Genomic DNA, 12,500 nt, shown 5'->3' with positions numbered 1-12,500 from the left:
AGGAGGGGGTGGGCGCGGTAAGGAGGGTGGGCGAGATGGGGTGGGGGGCATGAGAGGGTGTGGGGGTAAGGGAGTGGGGGAGAGGGTGGGCGTGAGGGGGTGGGTACAGAAGTTAAGTGTTGTAGGCGAAGCAGGGGCAAGTCGGAGATGCAGTGAGGTCAGGAAGGGTGGGTGTAGAGGTGGGCGGGGAGGAGGGGGAGGGGGGGAGGGGGTTATAGGAGGAGGATCGAGGTGGGCGGCGTCCCTCTGAACCAATATTTGTAGTGCCGACGCCCGCGCCCCCCTCCTAGCCCTACCCCCCCTCCTTCCACCCCCTCCTGCCACCCCCTCCTTCCACCCCCTTCTGCCACCTCGGGCGTCTGTGCATTTGTGGCCCCGTGTGTTTATTGTTTTTCTAAAGGGGGGGAGGGGGAGGGGGGTGAATCATGGGGTGTGTGTGCATTCCTTCACTCTTATTTGGTCTGGTTATAAATACACAGGTGCGTAAAGATGTTATATACGTATATATACATGTATACTTATATAGAGCATACAGACATACACATATGAGCGCGCTAGTGTGTGCGTGCGTATGTGTATGTGTGTGTGTTATTTCTATCAATAGATATCCTTTTTTCGTGAATTCCAATCAATAAATTCGAAATACTGTAATAAAAGCGTAATGATAAAGATGAAAATGATAATAATAGTAATAATAATGATAATAATGATAATGAATAATATTGATAATAATAATAACCCTTCCAGCCCGGAAACCGAAATAGATTTATTTATAAAAGAAAAAAAATACTATCAGCTCATTCAGAGTAAAACTACCAAACTACCAAACTACCAAACTACCGACCACCGAAAAAAGGAACCGAAACAGAGAGAGGTTGAAGTCTTTAAGCCTAAAATTTGTCGGGAATTGACATATTGGTCGGAGTCACCCCTCTCCCTCCCCCCCCCCCTCATCCCACTTCCCTCCTGCCCCCTCCCCTTACCCCTCCCCTCACCCCATCCCTCCCCTTCGTCCCCTCCCCGCCCCTCCCCTCACCCCTCCTCTCATGTCCTCCTCCTCCTCACCCACCCTCCCCTGACCCCTCCCTCTCACTCCCTCCCCGACCCCTTCCCCTCTCACCCCTCCTGCCCCTCCCCTCACCCTCCCTGCGTCTCTCTCTCCCTTCGCTCTCCTCCCCTCCTCTCTCCTCACCCCTCTCCCTCCCCCTTACCCCCCTCCTCTCCCTTCACCCTCCTCACCTCACCCCTCCCTCCTCCTCTTCCTCCCTCCCTGACCCTCCTCCTCATCCCTCCCTCTCACCCCCTCCCTCCCGCATACCCCTCACCTCATTCCTCCCACCTCCTCACCCTCGCCCCCTCATCCCTCCTCCCTGACCCTCCCTCCCTCACCCCACCCTCCTCCTCTCACCCCTCACCCCTTCCTCCCTCCCCCCTCCCCTCCCCTCACCCCATCCCTCCCCTCACCCCTCCCTCACCCCTCCCTCCCCGACCTGCCCCGAACCTTTTGACTTGTCGCTGATTGATGGCGAGGAATCCTATTTTTCTTTCCCTTCGACGTGTGCGAGAGAGGGAGAGGAAGAGTGTGAGGGAGAGGGAGAGAAAGGGGAGAGAGAGAGAGAGGAAGAGAGGTAGTGAGAGAGGAAGAGTGTGAGGGAGAGGGAGAGAAAGGGGGTAGAGGGGGTGGGAGGGAGAGGGAGAGAAAGAGCGAGCGAGAGAGCAAGAAAGAGAGAGAGGAAGAGAGGTAGTGAGAGAGAGAGAGATGGGAGGGAGATAGAGAGGGAGAGAGAGAGAAAGGGGGGGAAGGGAGGAACAAAGAGAGAGAGAGAGCGAAAGAGCGAGCGAGAGAGAGAAAGAGAGAGAGAGCGATAGAGAGAGAGAGAGAGGAAGAGAGGTAGTGATAAAGAGAAAGAGAGAGAGAGAGAGAGAGACAGAAAAAGCTGAGAGGTGGGGTTAGAGGGAGAGCAAGAAAAGACTTTGACATCTCCATTGAGACAAACGTTTACATTTCAAAAGGATGAGGTAACTTAGGTTATCCTCACCTTGAACTTGCTAAGTGACTTGATGATGGTAACGGAGAGAGATAGATAGAGAGAGAGAGAGTGTGTGTGAGTGAGAGAGAGAGAGAGAGAGAGAGAGAGAGACAGACAGACAGACAGACAGACAGACAGAGAGGGAGGGGGGGGAGAGTGAGAGAGAGAGACAGAGAGACCAGCCATAACACGAGAGTTGTTAGGGAGAGTGTTTGGCAGTTGTTCTGCTGAGAGAGAGAAAGAGAGAGAGAGAGGGGAGGGAGAGAGACAGACCGATAGAGAGAGAGAGAAAGAGAGAGACTGAATGAACACGTGTGTGTGTTCTATAAGTATGCGTTTTTTTTCTGTGTGTGCGTTTGTGTGCATCTGCGTCCGTGTACGTGTATGCATGTGTGCGTCATAACTGCTCTTATTTAACGTAAAAGCGGTCATAAAATTGTCTTTCTCTCCGCATGTAAATTCGCCCTTTTTGGTGAGGAAAGAAACGTAACGATATCTGCAGACACATAATGCTTTGTACACTCACAGCAGCAGATGCGCACACACACACAGACACACATACACACTTGCACACACACACACACACACATACATTCACACTTGCACACACACACATACTCACTTGCACACATACACACACACACACACACACATGCATTCACTCACTCACTCACTTTCTGACTGTCTCTGTCTGTCTGCCTCTCTCTCTCTCTCTCTCTCTCTCTCTCTCTCTCTCTCTCTCTCTCTCTCTCTCTCTCTCTCTCTCTCTCTCTCTCTCTCTCTCTCTCTCTCTCTCTCTCTCCCTAATCTCTCTCTCCCTATCTCTCCCTATCTCTCTCTCTCTCTCTCTCCTTACCTTCTCTCTCTCTCTCTCCATCTCTCTCTCTCTCTCTCTCTCTCTCTCTCTCTCTCTCCCTCCCTATCTCTCTCTCTCTCTCTCTCTCTCTCTCTCCCTCTCTCTCTCTCTCTCTCTCTCTCTCTCTCTCTCTCTCTGTCTCTCTCTCTCCTCTCTCTCTCTCTCTCTCTCTCTCTCTCTCTCCTCTCTCTCTCTCTCTCCTCTCTCTCTCTCTCTCTCTCTCTCTCTCTCTCTCTCAAAACACACACGCGCGCCTCGCAGATCCATGTGTACAGAGAAGAGAAATGGTGACCACAGCCACACCTGGCGCCCACACGTCACCACTATGCCACCACACTCGCTACCCCTGCCACCTGCCCGTGCCCGCCCCCCCCCTGCCTCCCCACCCCCCCCTGCCCGCCCCTGCCCACCCCTACTCCTACTCCACTACCAACCCCACTGGACAGCCTTCACTCTACCAACCTCAGTACCCCCCCTCCCCTTCCCGGGTATGCCAAGGGCCCCCTCCTCCGCCTTGCCTTACTCACTTGCTTTATCCTTTATCCCATCCTACCCAGCCACTATCTTCCCTTCCCTTCCGTACAGCTTTCCTGCCAGTGATTCCCCTCTCTCCCTCCTCTCTCTCTCTCCCTCTCTCCCCCTCCTCCTTCCTCCTCCCCTTCCTCTCTCCCTCTCCCTCTTCTCCCTCTCCCTTTCCCCTTCCCTTTCCCCTTACCTTTCCCTCCCTTCCTTCCTTCCCTTCCGTAGAGCCCCACCACATATCCCTCTCCTCCCTCCCTCCCTCCTCCTCCCTCCCTTCCCCTCCCTCCCTTCCTCCTCCCCCTCTCCCTTCCTCCTTCCTGTACAGCCCCACCACAACCCTTCCTCCCTCCCCCTCTCCCTCCCTCCTCCCCTCTTTCCTTCCTCCTCTCCCTCTCCCTCTCCCCCTTCTTCCCGATAACCCCCACTACAACATTCCTTCCCCTCCCTCTCTCCCTCCTCCCCTCTCTCCCTCTCTTCTCCTCCCTTCCCTTTCTCTACTCCCTCCCCTCCCTCCCTCCTCCCCCTCTCCTGGGCTACCTCCTCCCCTCCCTTCCTCCACTCACCGTCTCCCATCCCTTCCGTACAGCCTCCGACCACACCTTCCCTCCCTCCCTCCCCTCTCCTCTACTCTCTCTTCCCTTCCCTGCTCCTCACTTCCTCCTTTCCCTTCCCTTTCTTCCCTTCCCTTCCTTTCTCTCTTCCCGCTTCCTCTCTTTCCTTCCCTTCCTTCCTTCCTTACTTTCCCTTCCTTCCCCTTCCCTACAGCTCCACACACAACCTCTCCCTCCCTCCCTCCCTCCCTCCCTTCCTCTTTCCTCTCCCTACAGACCAACACCACAATCCCTCCCTCCCTCTCCCCCTCTTCTCCCTACCCTTCCTCCTCCTACCCCCTCCTCCTTTCCTTCCCTTTCTTTCCCCCTCCCTTCTTACTTCCCCTTTCCCCTTTTCCCTCTACAGCCCCACCACAACCCTAATCCCTCCCTTCCCCACCCTTTTTCCCTGCCCCCCGCCCCCCCGCCCACCTAACCACAACCCACCCAGCCTCTTGTTTTTATGAGAGGGGGGTGGGGGGAGGGAGGGAGGGAGGGAGAAGCTGTCGGTTCCTTTCGTGTCTCTATTTTATTTTTTATTTTTTTCTTTCTCTCTCTCTCTCTCTCCATCTTTTTTTTCAGTTTCTTTATCAACTTTACGGAATTCAGTGACTCGGAGCCTGTAATGACTGGACACGGGTGGTGGGAGGGAGGGGGAAGGGGGCTGCTGTCTGTTGTCTTGTTTAAGGGGGAGGAGTGATGAAGTGTCTAGGGTGGGGGGTGGGTGTGTCTGAGGGAAGGAGAGGGGGAGAGGGAGGGGGTTGAGGGTGAGATTAGAAAAGCGTTGTGTGTGAAAAAGGAGAATAGAGAGAGAGAGAGAGAGAGAGAGAGAGAGAGAGAGAGAGAGAAAGAGAGAGACAGAGAGAGAGAGAGAGAGAGAGAGAGAGAGAGAGAGAGAGAGAAATAGAGAGAGAGAGTGATAGAGCGTGAGAGTGAGAGAGAAAGAGAAAGAGAAAAAGAAAGAGAGAGAGTGTGAGAGTGAGTGAGAGGGTGAGAGAGAAAGATAGAGAGAGAGAGTGAGTGAGAAAGAGAGAGAGAGAGAGAGAGAGGGAGAGAGAGAGAGAGAGAGAGAGAGAGAGAGAGAGAGAGAGAGAGAGAGAGAGAAAGAGAGAGTGTGAGAGTGAGTGAGAGGGTGAGAGAGAAAGAAAGAGAGAGAGAGTGAGTGAGAAAGAGAAAGAGAGAGAGAGGTAGGGAGGTAGAGGAGGGAGAGAGAGGAGCATGAGAGCGAGTGTTAGAGCGAAAGTTGGAGCGTGAGAGTGAGAGTGAAAGAGAGAAAGAGAGACAGACAGACTGAGACAGAGAGAAAGAGAGACAGAGCATTGATGTGCTTAAATGTGTACTTATTCATACTTCTATGTAAGTCCATGTTCCTTGTGCCTGCATGCACGTATGTCATGCATAACATACATAGAAAACCATAAGTTCATGACAGACAGATTCCCAACGTTCACATGACACAATAACTAGTTTTGTGTCAGCGCCAAGAGGGTAATACCCAGAACATTTTTTTTTTTTTTTTTTTTTTTTTTTGACTAGCCGTAGTTAATTACACGACTCAAAAACCCCATCGACTTCCTGGCTTTGTTAAAAGCGCGGTGCAAAAAAATAAAAATAAAAAAGAGGATGATAAAATAAATATAAGACAAAAGTAAAGCATATATAACCCTAGTTTTTTTTATATTTCTATTTTAGATATTATTTTTTATCATCAGTCTCTCTATTCTTGTTACTATAAGACAAATAATACAAACATTGTCTAGTACTCGAAAGAGATTGATAATGATGATGAAATAAATATAAGACTAAAGTAAAGCATATATAACACTACGTTTTTTTCTATTTCTTTTTTAGATATTATTTTTTATCATCAGTCTCTCTATTCTTGTTACTATAAGACAAATAATGCAAACATTGTCTAGTACTCGAAAGAGATTGATAATGATGATGAAATAAATATAAGACTAAAGTAAAGCATACATAACCCTACGTTTTTTTTATATTTCTATTTTAGATATTATTTTATCATCAGTCTCTCTATTATTGTTACTACAACACAAATAATACAAACATTGTCTAGTACTCGAAAGAGATTGATAATGATGATGAAATAAATATAAGACTAAAGTAAAGCATATATTACACTAACTTTTTCTATTTCTATTTTGGATATTATTTATCATCAGTCTCTCTATTCTTGTTACTATAAGACAAATAATACATTGTCTAGTACTCGAAAGTGCAAAAAAATATATAACACTTTTATTATTATTAGAATCGTAATAACTTAACGTATTTTTTATCATTACTCTCCCTCTTGTAGTCACTGTTGTCACAATGACATGAACGTAAGTTGCAAATACACTTTTATCATTACTCTCCCTCTTGTAATCATTGTCACAATGCCATGAACGTAAGTTGCAAATACACACAAGGAGAGAAACGAAACGGTAAATTTCACACGGATAAACTTGGCAACAGATTAATGAACATATTGTAAGATAAACAGGGTGATGAGAAGCGAATAATGGGACAGTGTTTCTTGAAGCAGTGTCACCATACGGGCTTGTACAGTGGTGATATAGTGAGACGGAACTTCTCGCTTAGATAAAGGGTCTCTTTGGACTGCTATGTTGTTTCTTGTGAATTTATGTTGTGGTTTTAATCAATGTGGGATAGTTGTGCGTGTGGTCTTACGATAGATTTTTTTAGTCCATTGTTTTTGCAAGATTTCTCTTAGGTTACAAAATTGTATGTTTTTTTTCGTGTTATCTGTGTAATATTTACAATATGGTTTATTATTGCAAATATATATTTCTTCGTAAAATCGTGCAATAGAAGCAATATAGCTGCGTAATTTATTTCGATTGCCATGACGATGCTAAGAAAACCTGGACTCGCTAAGAATCAAAATCATACAACTTCAACAACCTCATTAATTTTGCCTTCCCCTCCCCCCTTTAATTCGTCCCCTCATTTCTCACAGATGTTCCCTGATGTCACAACTCCCCCCCCCCTCCCACTCTCCCCCCGAACCTCCTCCCCCTCCTCCTCCTCCTTCTCCTCCTCCTTCTCCTTCTCCTTCTCCTTCTCCTCCTCCTCCTCCTTCTCCTTCTCCTTCTCCTTCTCCTTCTCCTTCTCCTTCTCCTTCTCCTTCTCCTCCTCCTCCTCCTTCTCCTCCTCCTCCTTCTCCTCCTCCTCCTTCTCCTCCTCCTTCTCCTCCTCCTCCCCTCCTCCCCCCCCTCCTCCTCCTCCTCCTCCTTCTCCTTCCTCCTTCTCCTTCTCCTTCTCCTCCTCCTCCTTGTCCTTCTCCTTCTCCTTCTCCTTCTCCTTCTCCTCCTCCTCCTCCTCCTCCTCCTCCTCCTCCTCCTCCTCCTCCTCCTCCACCTCATGTTTTGCTTTTGCGCTTTTCAAAACAAAAATACCACCTCATGACGTGTGCATTTCCTCATGGCAGTCCCGCTCTCTCTAATTGTTCCATTATGATCAAATTATTCTTTTTTCCCTTTTCGCGTTTGCGGTTGATGCTAAATTAAGTATCAAGCTGCAATTGCAAGAAATGTATTGCAGTTGTTTGAGAAAAATATCATAACGATGTGATTATTTTTCTGTTTTACATATTTTCTCTCTTTCTTATCATTATTTTTAGTATATTCGATATAATTGCGAGTATTATTGCTGTAACGGTGAATTTATACAACCAACTGTCAACTTTTAAAAATTAAAATACCCAAATAAATATCACAGAATTTATCCAAGAAAATACATCTGCTCTAGAAAACCCTTAAAAAAAACAAAACAAAACAAAAACAAAACAAACGCATATACTCTTGAGAAACCGCCAAAGAAATACAAGAGGAAATTCCCCTTTTTGAATGATGGCGACAAGACGTTACACGAGTAAAATATACTGCAAACACAAGTCTCTCTCTCTCTCTCTCTCTCTCTCTCTCTCTCTCTCTCTCTCTCTCTCTCTCTCTCTCTCTCTCTCTCTCTCTCTCTCTCTCTCTCTCTCTCTCTCTCTCTCCCCCTCTCTCTCTCTCTCTCTCTCTCTCTCTCTCTCTCTCTCTCTCTCTCTCTCTCTCTCTCTCTCTCTCTCTCTCTCTCGCAAGACAAGTCTAATATAGCGTTTCACTTATGGAGGACCGAATCTCCTTATCTATTTCTTGAATTCAGGAAATGCGCTGACACACATTTCCAAAGCGCAACACACTGTGCAAAGGAGAGGTTGAAGTTAGTGCTTGGATCGATTTGGCGGGAAAAAAAAGACCGTTATTTCGGTTTTGCTCGGTTTAAAAAAGAATCAGATGCACGTGACTCAGTTCAAACCGTTTTTGTTGCGGCCTTGCATCTTTCCCTCTTTTACTCTTTCATTCTACTTTATTTTCATGATATTATCATTATCGTTTCTATTATTTTTATCATTATTTTTATTATTATTATTATTATTATTATTATCATTATCACTACCACATTATCATTATCATTTTCTTCCTCATCCTCATCATCACCATCATCATTCACTATTTTTATCATTAATGCAATTCTTTCTCATCTTCACCATCATTCCAATTATCATTACCATCATCATTCACTATTTTTATCATTAATGCGATTCTTCCTCATCCTCATCATCATTCCAATCATCATCACCATCACCATTCACTATTTTTATCATTAATGCGATTCTTCCTCATCCTCATCACCCTCACCATTCACTATTTTTATCATTACTGCAATCCTTTCTCCCTCTCTCAATCTCGACCCTCACTTATCCCTTCTATCCACAAAGGAAGCTCAGCACGACAAACAACATAGCGGTTTTAAACCAGGTACTTCGTAAGGGAGAATAGTTAACGTCACGAAACGCCCCTTTCTTGAGGTTGATGTCTCACTCGGAGAAGAGGAGGAGGGGGGAGGGGGATGGCCACGGTAGATGCGGAGGGAGGGAGGGAGGGAGGGAGGGAGAGAGAGGAAGGAGGGAGAGAGGGAGGGGGAAGTAGAGGAAGACGGAGAAGGGAAGGGAGAGAGGGAGGGGTAAGGAGGGATGGAGGGAGGGGGAAGTAGAGGAAGACGGAGAAGGGGAGGGAGAGAGGGAGGGGGAAGGAGGGAGGGAGGGAGGGGGAAGTAGAGGAAGACGGAGAGAGGGAGGGAGGGGGAAGTAAAGGAAGACGGAGAGGGAGAGGGTAGGAGATGGATGAGTAGATATGGAGGGAGGAAGTGGGAGAGAGAGAGAGAGAGAGAGATGAGGAGGGAGGAGAGAGAGGGAGATAGGGGAAAGAGGGAGGAGAAGCATATGGGGAAAGGGAAATTGAGAGGGAGATGGAGATAAAGAAGGGGAGGGTAGATGGATACGGTAGATACATGCGGAGAGAGGAAGGAGGGAGGAGAGAGACAGAAAGCAAAGAGGAAGAGGGGGAAGGAGAGGAAAGGAGATGGCGGACAAGAGAGAGAGAGGGGGGAGGGAGAGAGAGAGAGAGAGAGAGAGAGAGAGAGCGAGAGAGAGAGAGAGAGAGAGAGAGAGAGAGAGAGAGAGAGAGAGAGAGAGAGAGAGAGAGACAGAGACAGACAGACAGACAGACAGACAGACAAACAAAGAGACAGCGAAAGAAAGACACAACACCCATCAACGCCGTCGAACCGAAAGAAGAGAGAAGCGAAGGGGAAAGGAAGTAAGGACGGGGGGAGGGAGAGCAAAGGTCAGAGAGAGAAGTTCACAAAGACAAAGAAGACCCGGAGAGACCCGAAGACAGTCGCGTGGAAAGGCCCTCTCGATCTATCACCAAATGACCGGCACGTCAAGAGGTTATCACGGGGAGGTTTAGTGTTATATCTGTGCGATTTCACGGCGGAGATAACCTCGCGTCGTGAAGCCAAAGTGTGCGCGTTATCTGCCGTTTGACTTTTAGCATATCGACTCTGTAGCAACAAGACGGCTGTGACCATTTTCGGAAACCTGATGGGGATCTTCCTGGTGTATCTTAAACGGTTGCCATTGAGGATTAATATTCGCTGTTTCTATTATTCTAATTAATAAATTTAGTTAATTCTATATTCATGTAGGCTTTCGAGTTAATGTTATATCTAGAATTTTTCCCTTCAATATGGTAAAGAAATTCTATTTCTAATATTGTTTTCCTCTCTTTCCAGGTGCGGCAACCAGCTGAGAGCAAGCAAAGCAAGCAGGATGCACTGGTGTCCAAACCTCTGCCAACCTCATTACCGCAAGCACAATCAGTCCTCGCAGTATACTTGCCGCGTTTATAATAACATGTTTTAAGGCCCTGTACTGAACACTTGATTTAAGCGCACACTCCTTGAAATTTATGGAGGAGGTCCTTCGTTAGCACGATAAGACTTCCTCCTCCTTCCTCTCTTGCAATCTGCTGTGATACATCTTTTTTTTTTTTTGGGGGGGGGGGAGCAGCTGATGCAAAGAGCAACACTGTTTTGATTCTTGACCTCATATTATACGGTGGATCTTGGGCTCGATGAAAAATAAATAAGGCTTGAAGTCCTTTATGAATATTAAGATGTTGATTCATCTTTGTTTTTAAATGAAAATCGCAGAATTTGATGAAGAAATGTCTGTTCATCTATTTCTCCTGTTTAAGTAATATTAGATGATACCTAATTATCTTTTTTCAAGGTCAAAACGTACTTAGATATTTTTTCGGTGTTTTTAAAACCACTAGCTTAGCAATGAGTTAGCAGTGTCCGAATGGCAGTAAGACTAGCTAACTCATGGTGTATACATTTAGCACATGATATAGATCGCATTTGTAAAGTTTATAATTAACTTTCATGAAGTTTAACTGAATTTCTAGTATCTTGGGAATAAAACATGTAATATAGCAAAGGACTGTAGACATACCGCAGAACACAGTTAATATAGCAAAGGACTGTAGACATACCACAGAACAGTATTTACGTATGTCATTCATTTATTTTTATTATTATTCTTTATTATTATCATTTTTGTTACATATTTAAAGAATCTTAACTCATTTCCAAATTTTCTCCCTCCATTTTACAGTGATTCCTCTAACACACAAACCATAAACAATAACAAACAGTAATGAATACCCGTGAACGAAAAAGAAAACCACATCCAAACAGGAGATAGAAGAAAATCGAAAAAAACAAAATAGAAAGAGTTAGAGAAAAGGACGAGAATCGATTGATAAAGGAAAACAAAACGAAATCAAACTTATATATCGACTCCTGTGCGCGGGTCCAAGATGGCGGCGGATCCACAGCCTAGAGAAAAACCTTAGAGGGAGAATTTTTAAAGGAAAGGGGAAAGTGCAGCATGTGTTAGCTCTTTATTCCCTTGGAGTTGGCAGCCTCTCATGCCACCCATCAACGCCGTCACCACCCAAGATATTTACTACGGGAGAACACCTTTGGAAAGTTTTTATTTTTTTATTTTTTTTATAGTTCTCTTTTTTTGAGTTCCTGGTTTTACCTCGACGGATAGAAAAACAAGGTGAAGGAGAAGCGAGAAAGAAAGGAAGAAAAACTGGTTAATTGTTGCGTTAAGCTACGTATATGTGTTTATAGTGCGAGTGTAATGTGAGCGAAGTGGTTGCAATGAAGGAGGTAAAAAAAAATTAATGTTACCCCGTAAAAGAGAAAACGGGGTGAGGGAAAATATATTACGTGAACCGATACATACTTGAAGAAGAAAAAAATATCTATATATATTTCCCCCGCAAAAGAGAGTGAAACGAACGCATAAACAAAACAAAACAGAAAGAAAGACCCAGAAATAAGAAAGAACACAAGAGACAGAGACAAGAGAAAGAAAGACAAAGAGAAAAAAACGAAAATGAAGGGTAGGCCTACTTCAAGTTCGGCGACCGCCTCCCCTCTCTTCACTATCATCACCATCTTCACCATCACCGTCATCTTCACACCGTCTGGGACTCAAGGTATGTTAGCTGCGAAGTCTGTTGTTGTTATATTAGAGGTTCCGGCGAGGAGAGTGTCCGAATGCCTGCGTTTGTTTGGCTGCGAATTAACTCGGCTTATCCGAACACGTTCTTCGAGAAGAGGTATGGCGGCGGGTGCGAGAATATTTGTTTAATTTATGCCGTTATTGTTATTCTTTGATCTGGGATTCTTCGTCTACTATTGTTGTTGTTCTTATTTAATTTTTTTTATTCTGACATTTCATTAGCATAATCGTTATCGTTATTTTTATCAATATCTTCAGTATTATCATTGCCATTATCATCATCGTTATCATTATCTTTATCTTATCGTTATCATTATCAATATCTTCATTATTATCATCGCCATTATCATCATCGTTATCATTATCTTATCGTTATCATTATCTTAGCGTCATCATTATCTTATCGTTATCATCATCATCTTCGTCACCATTATCACATCATCGTCACCATCATCACATCATCATCATCATCATCATCATCATCATTATCATCATTATCATCATCATTCTCATCACATCATCATCACCTTTACATGAAGTAGAAG

General features: G+C 45.4%; 1 protein-coding gene across 3 annotated transcripts in view; it reads left to right on the top strand.

Moving 5' to 3' along the window:
* LOC113810593 (extracellular matrix organizing protein FRAS1) overlaps positions 1-12,500 on the top strand; it is a 255,690-nt gene that overhangs the window by 173,065 nt on the left and 70,125 nt on the right. For all 3 annotated transcript variants that reach the window (XM_070126951.1, XM_070126950.1, XM_070126949.1), the window contains exon 2: positions 11,032-11,929. In XM_070126951.1, coding sequence (XP_069983052.1) covers positions 11,827-11,929 — 103 coding nt within the window. In that variant the 5' untranslated portion in view covers positions 11,032-11,826. The remainder of the gene's footprint in view (positions 1-11,031; positions 11,930-12,500) is intronic.

Source organism: Penaeus vannamei, chromosome 11, assembly GCF_042767895.1.
Source record: "Penaeus vannamei isolate JL-2024 chromosome 11, ASM4276789v1, whole genome shotgun sequence".
In the NCBI taxonomy this organism is placed as follows: Eukaryota; Metazoa; Arthropoda; class Malacostraca; order Decapoda; family Penaeidae; genus Penaeus; species Penaeus vannamei.
The sequence above is the reverse complement of the archived record's forward strand: the minus strand, read 5'-3'. Positions and strand labels throughout refer to the sequence as shown.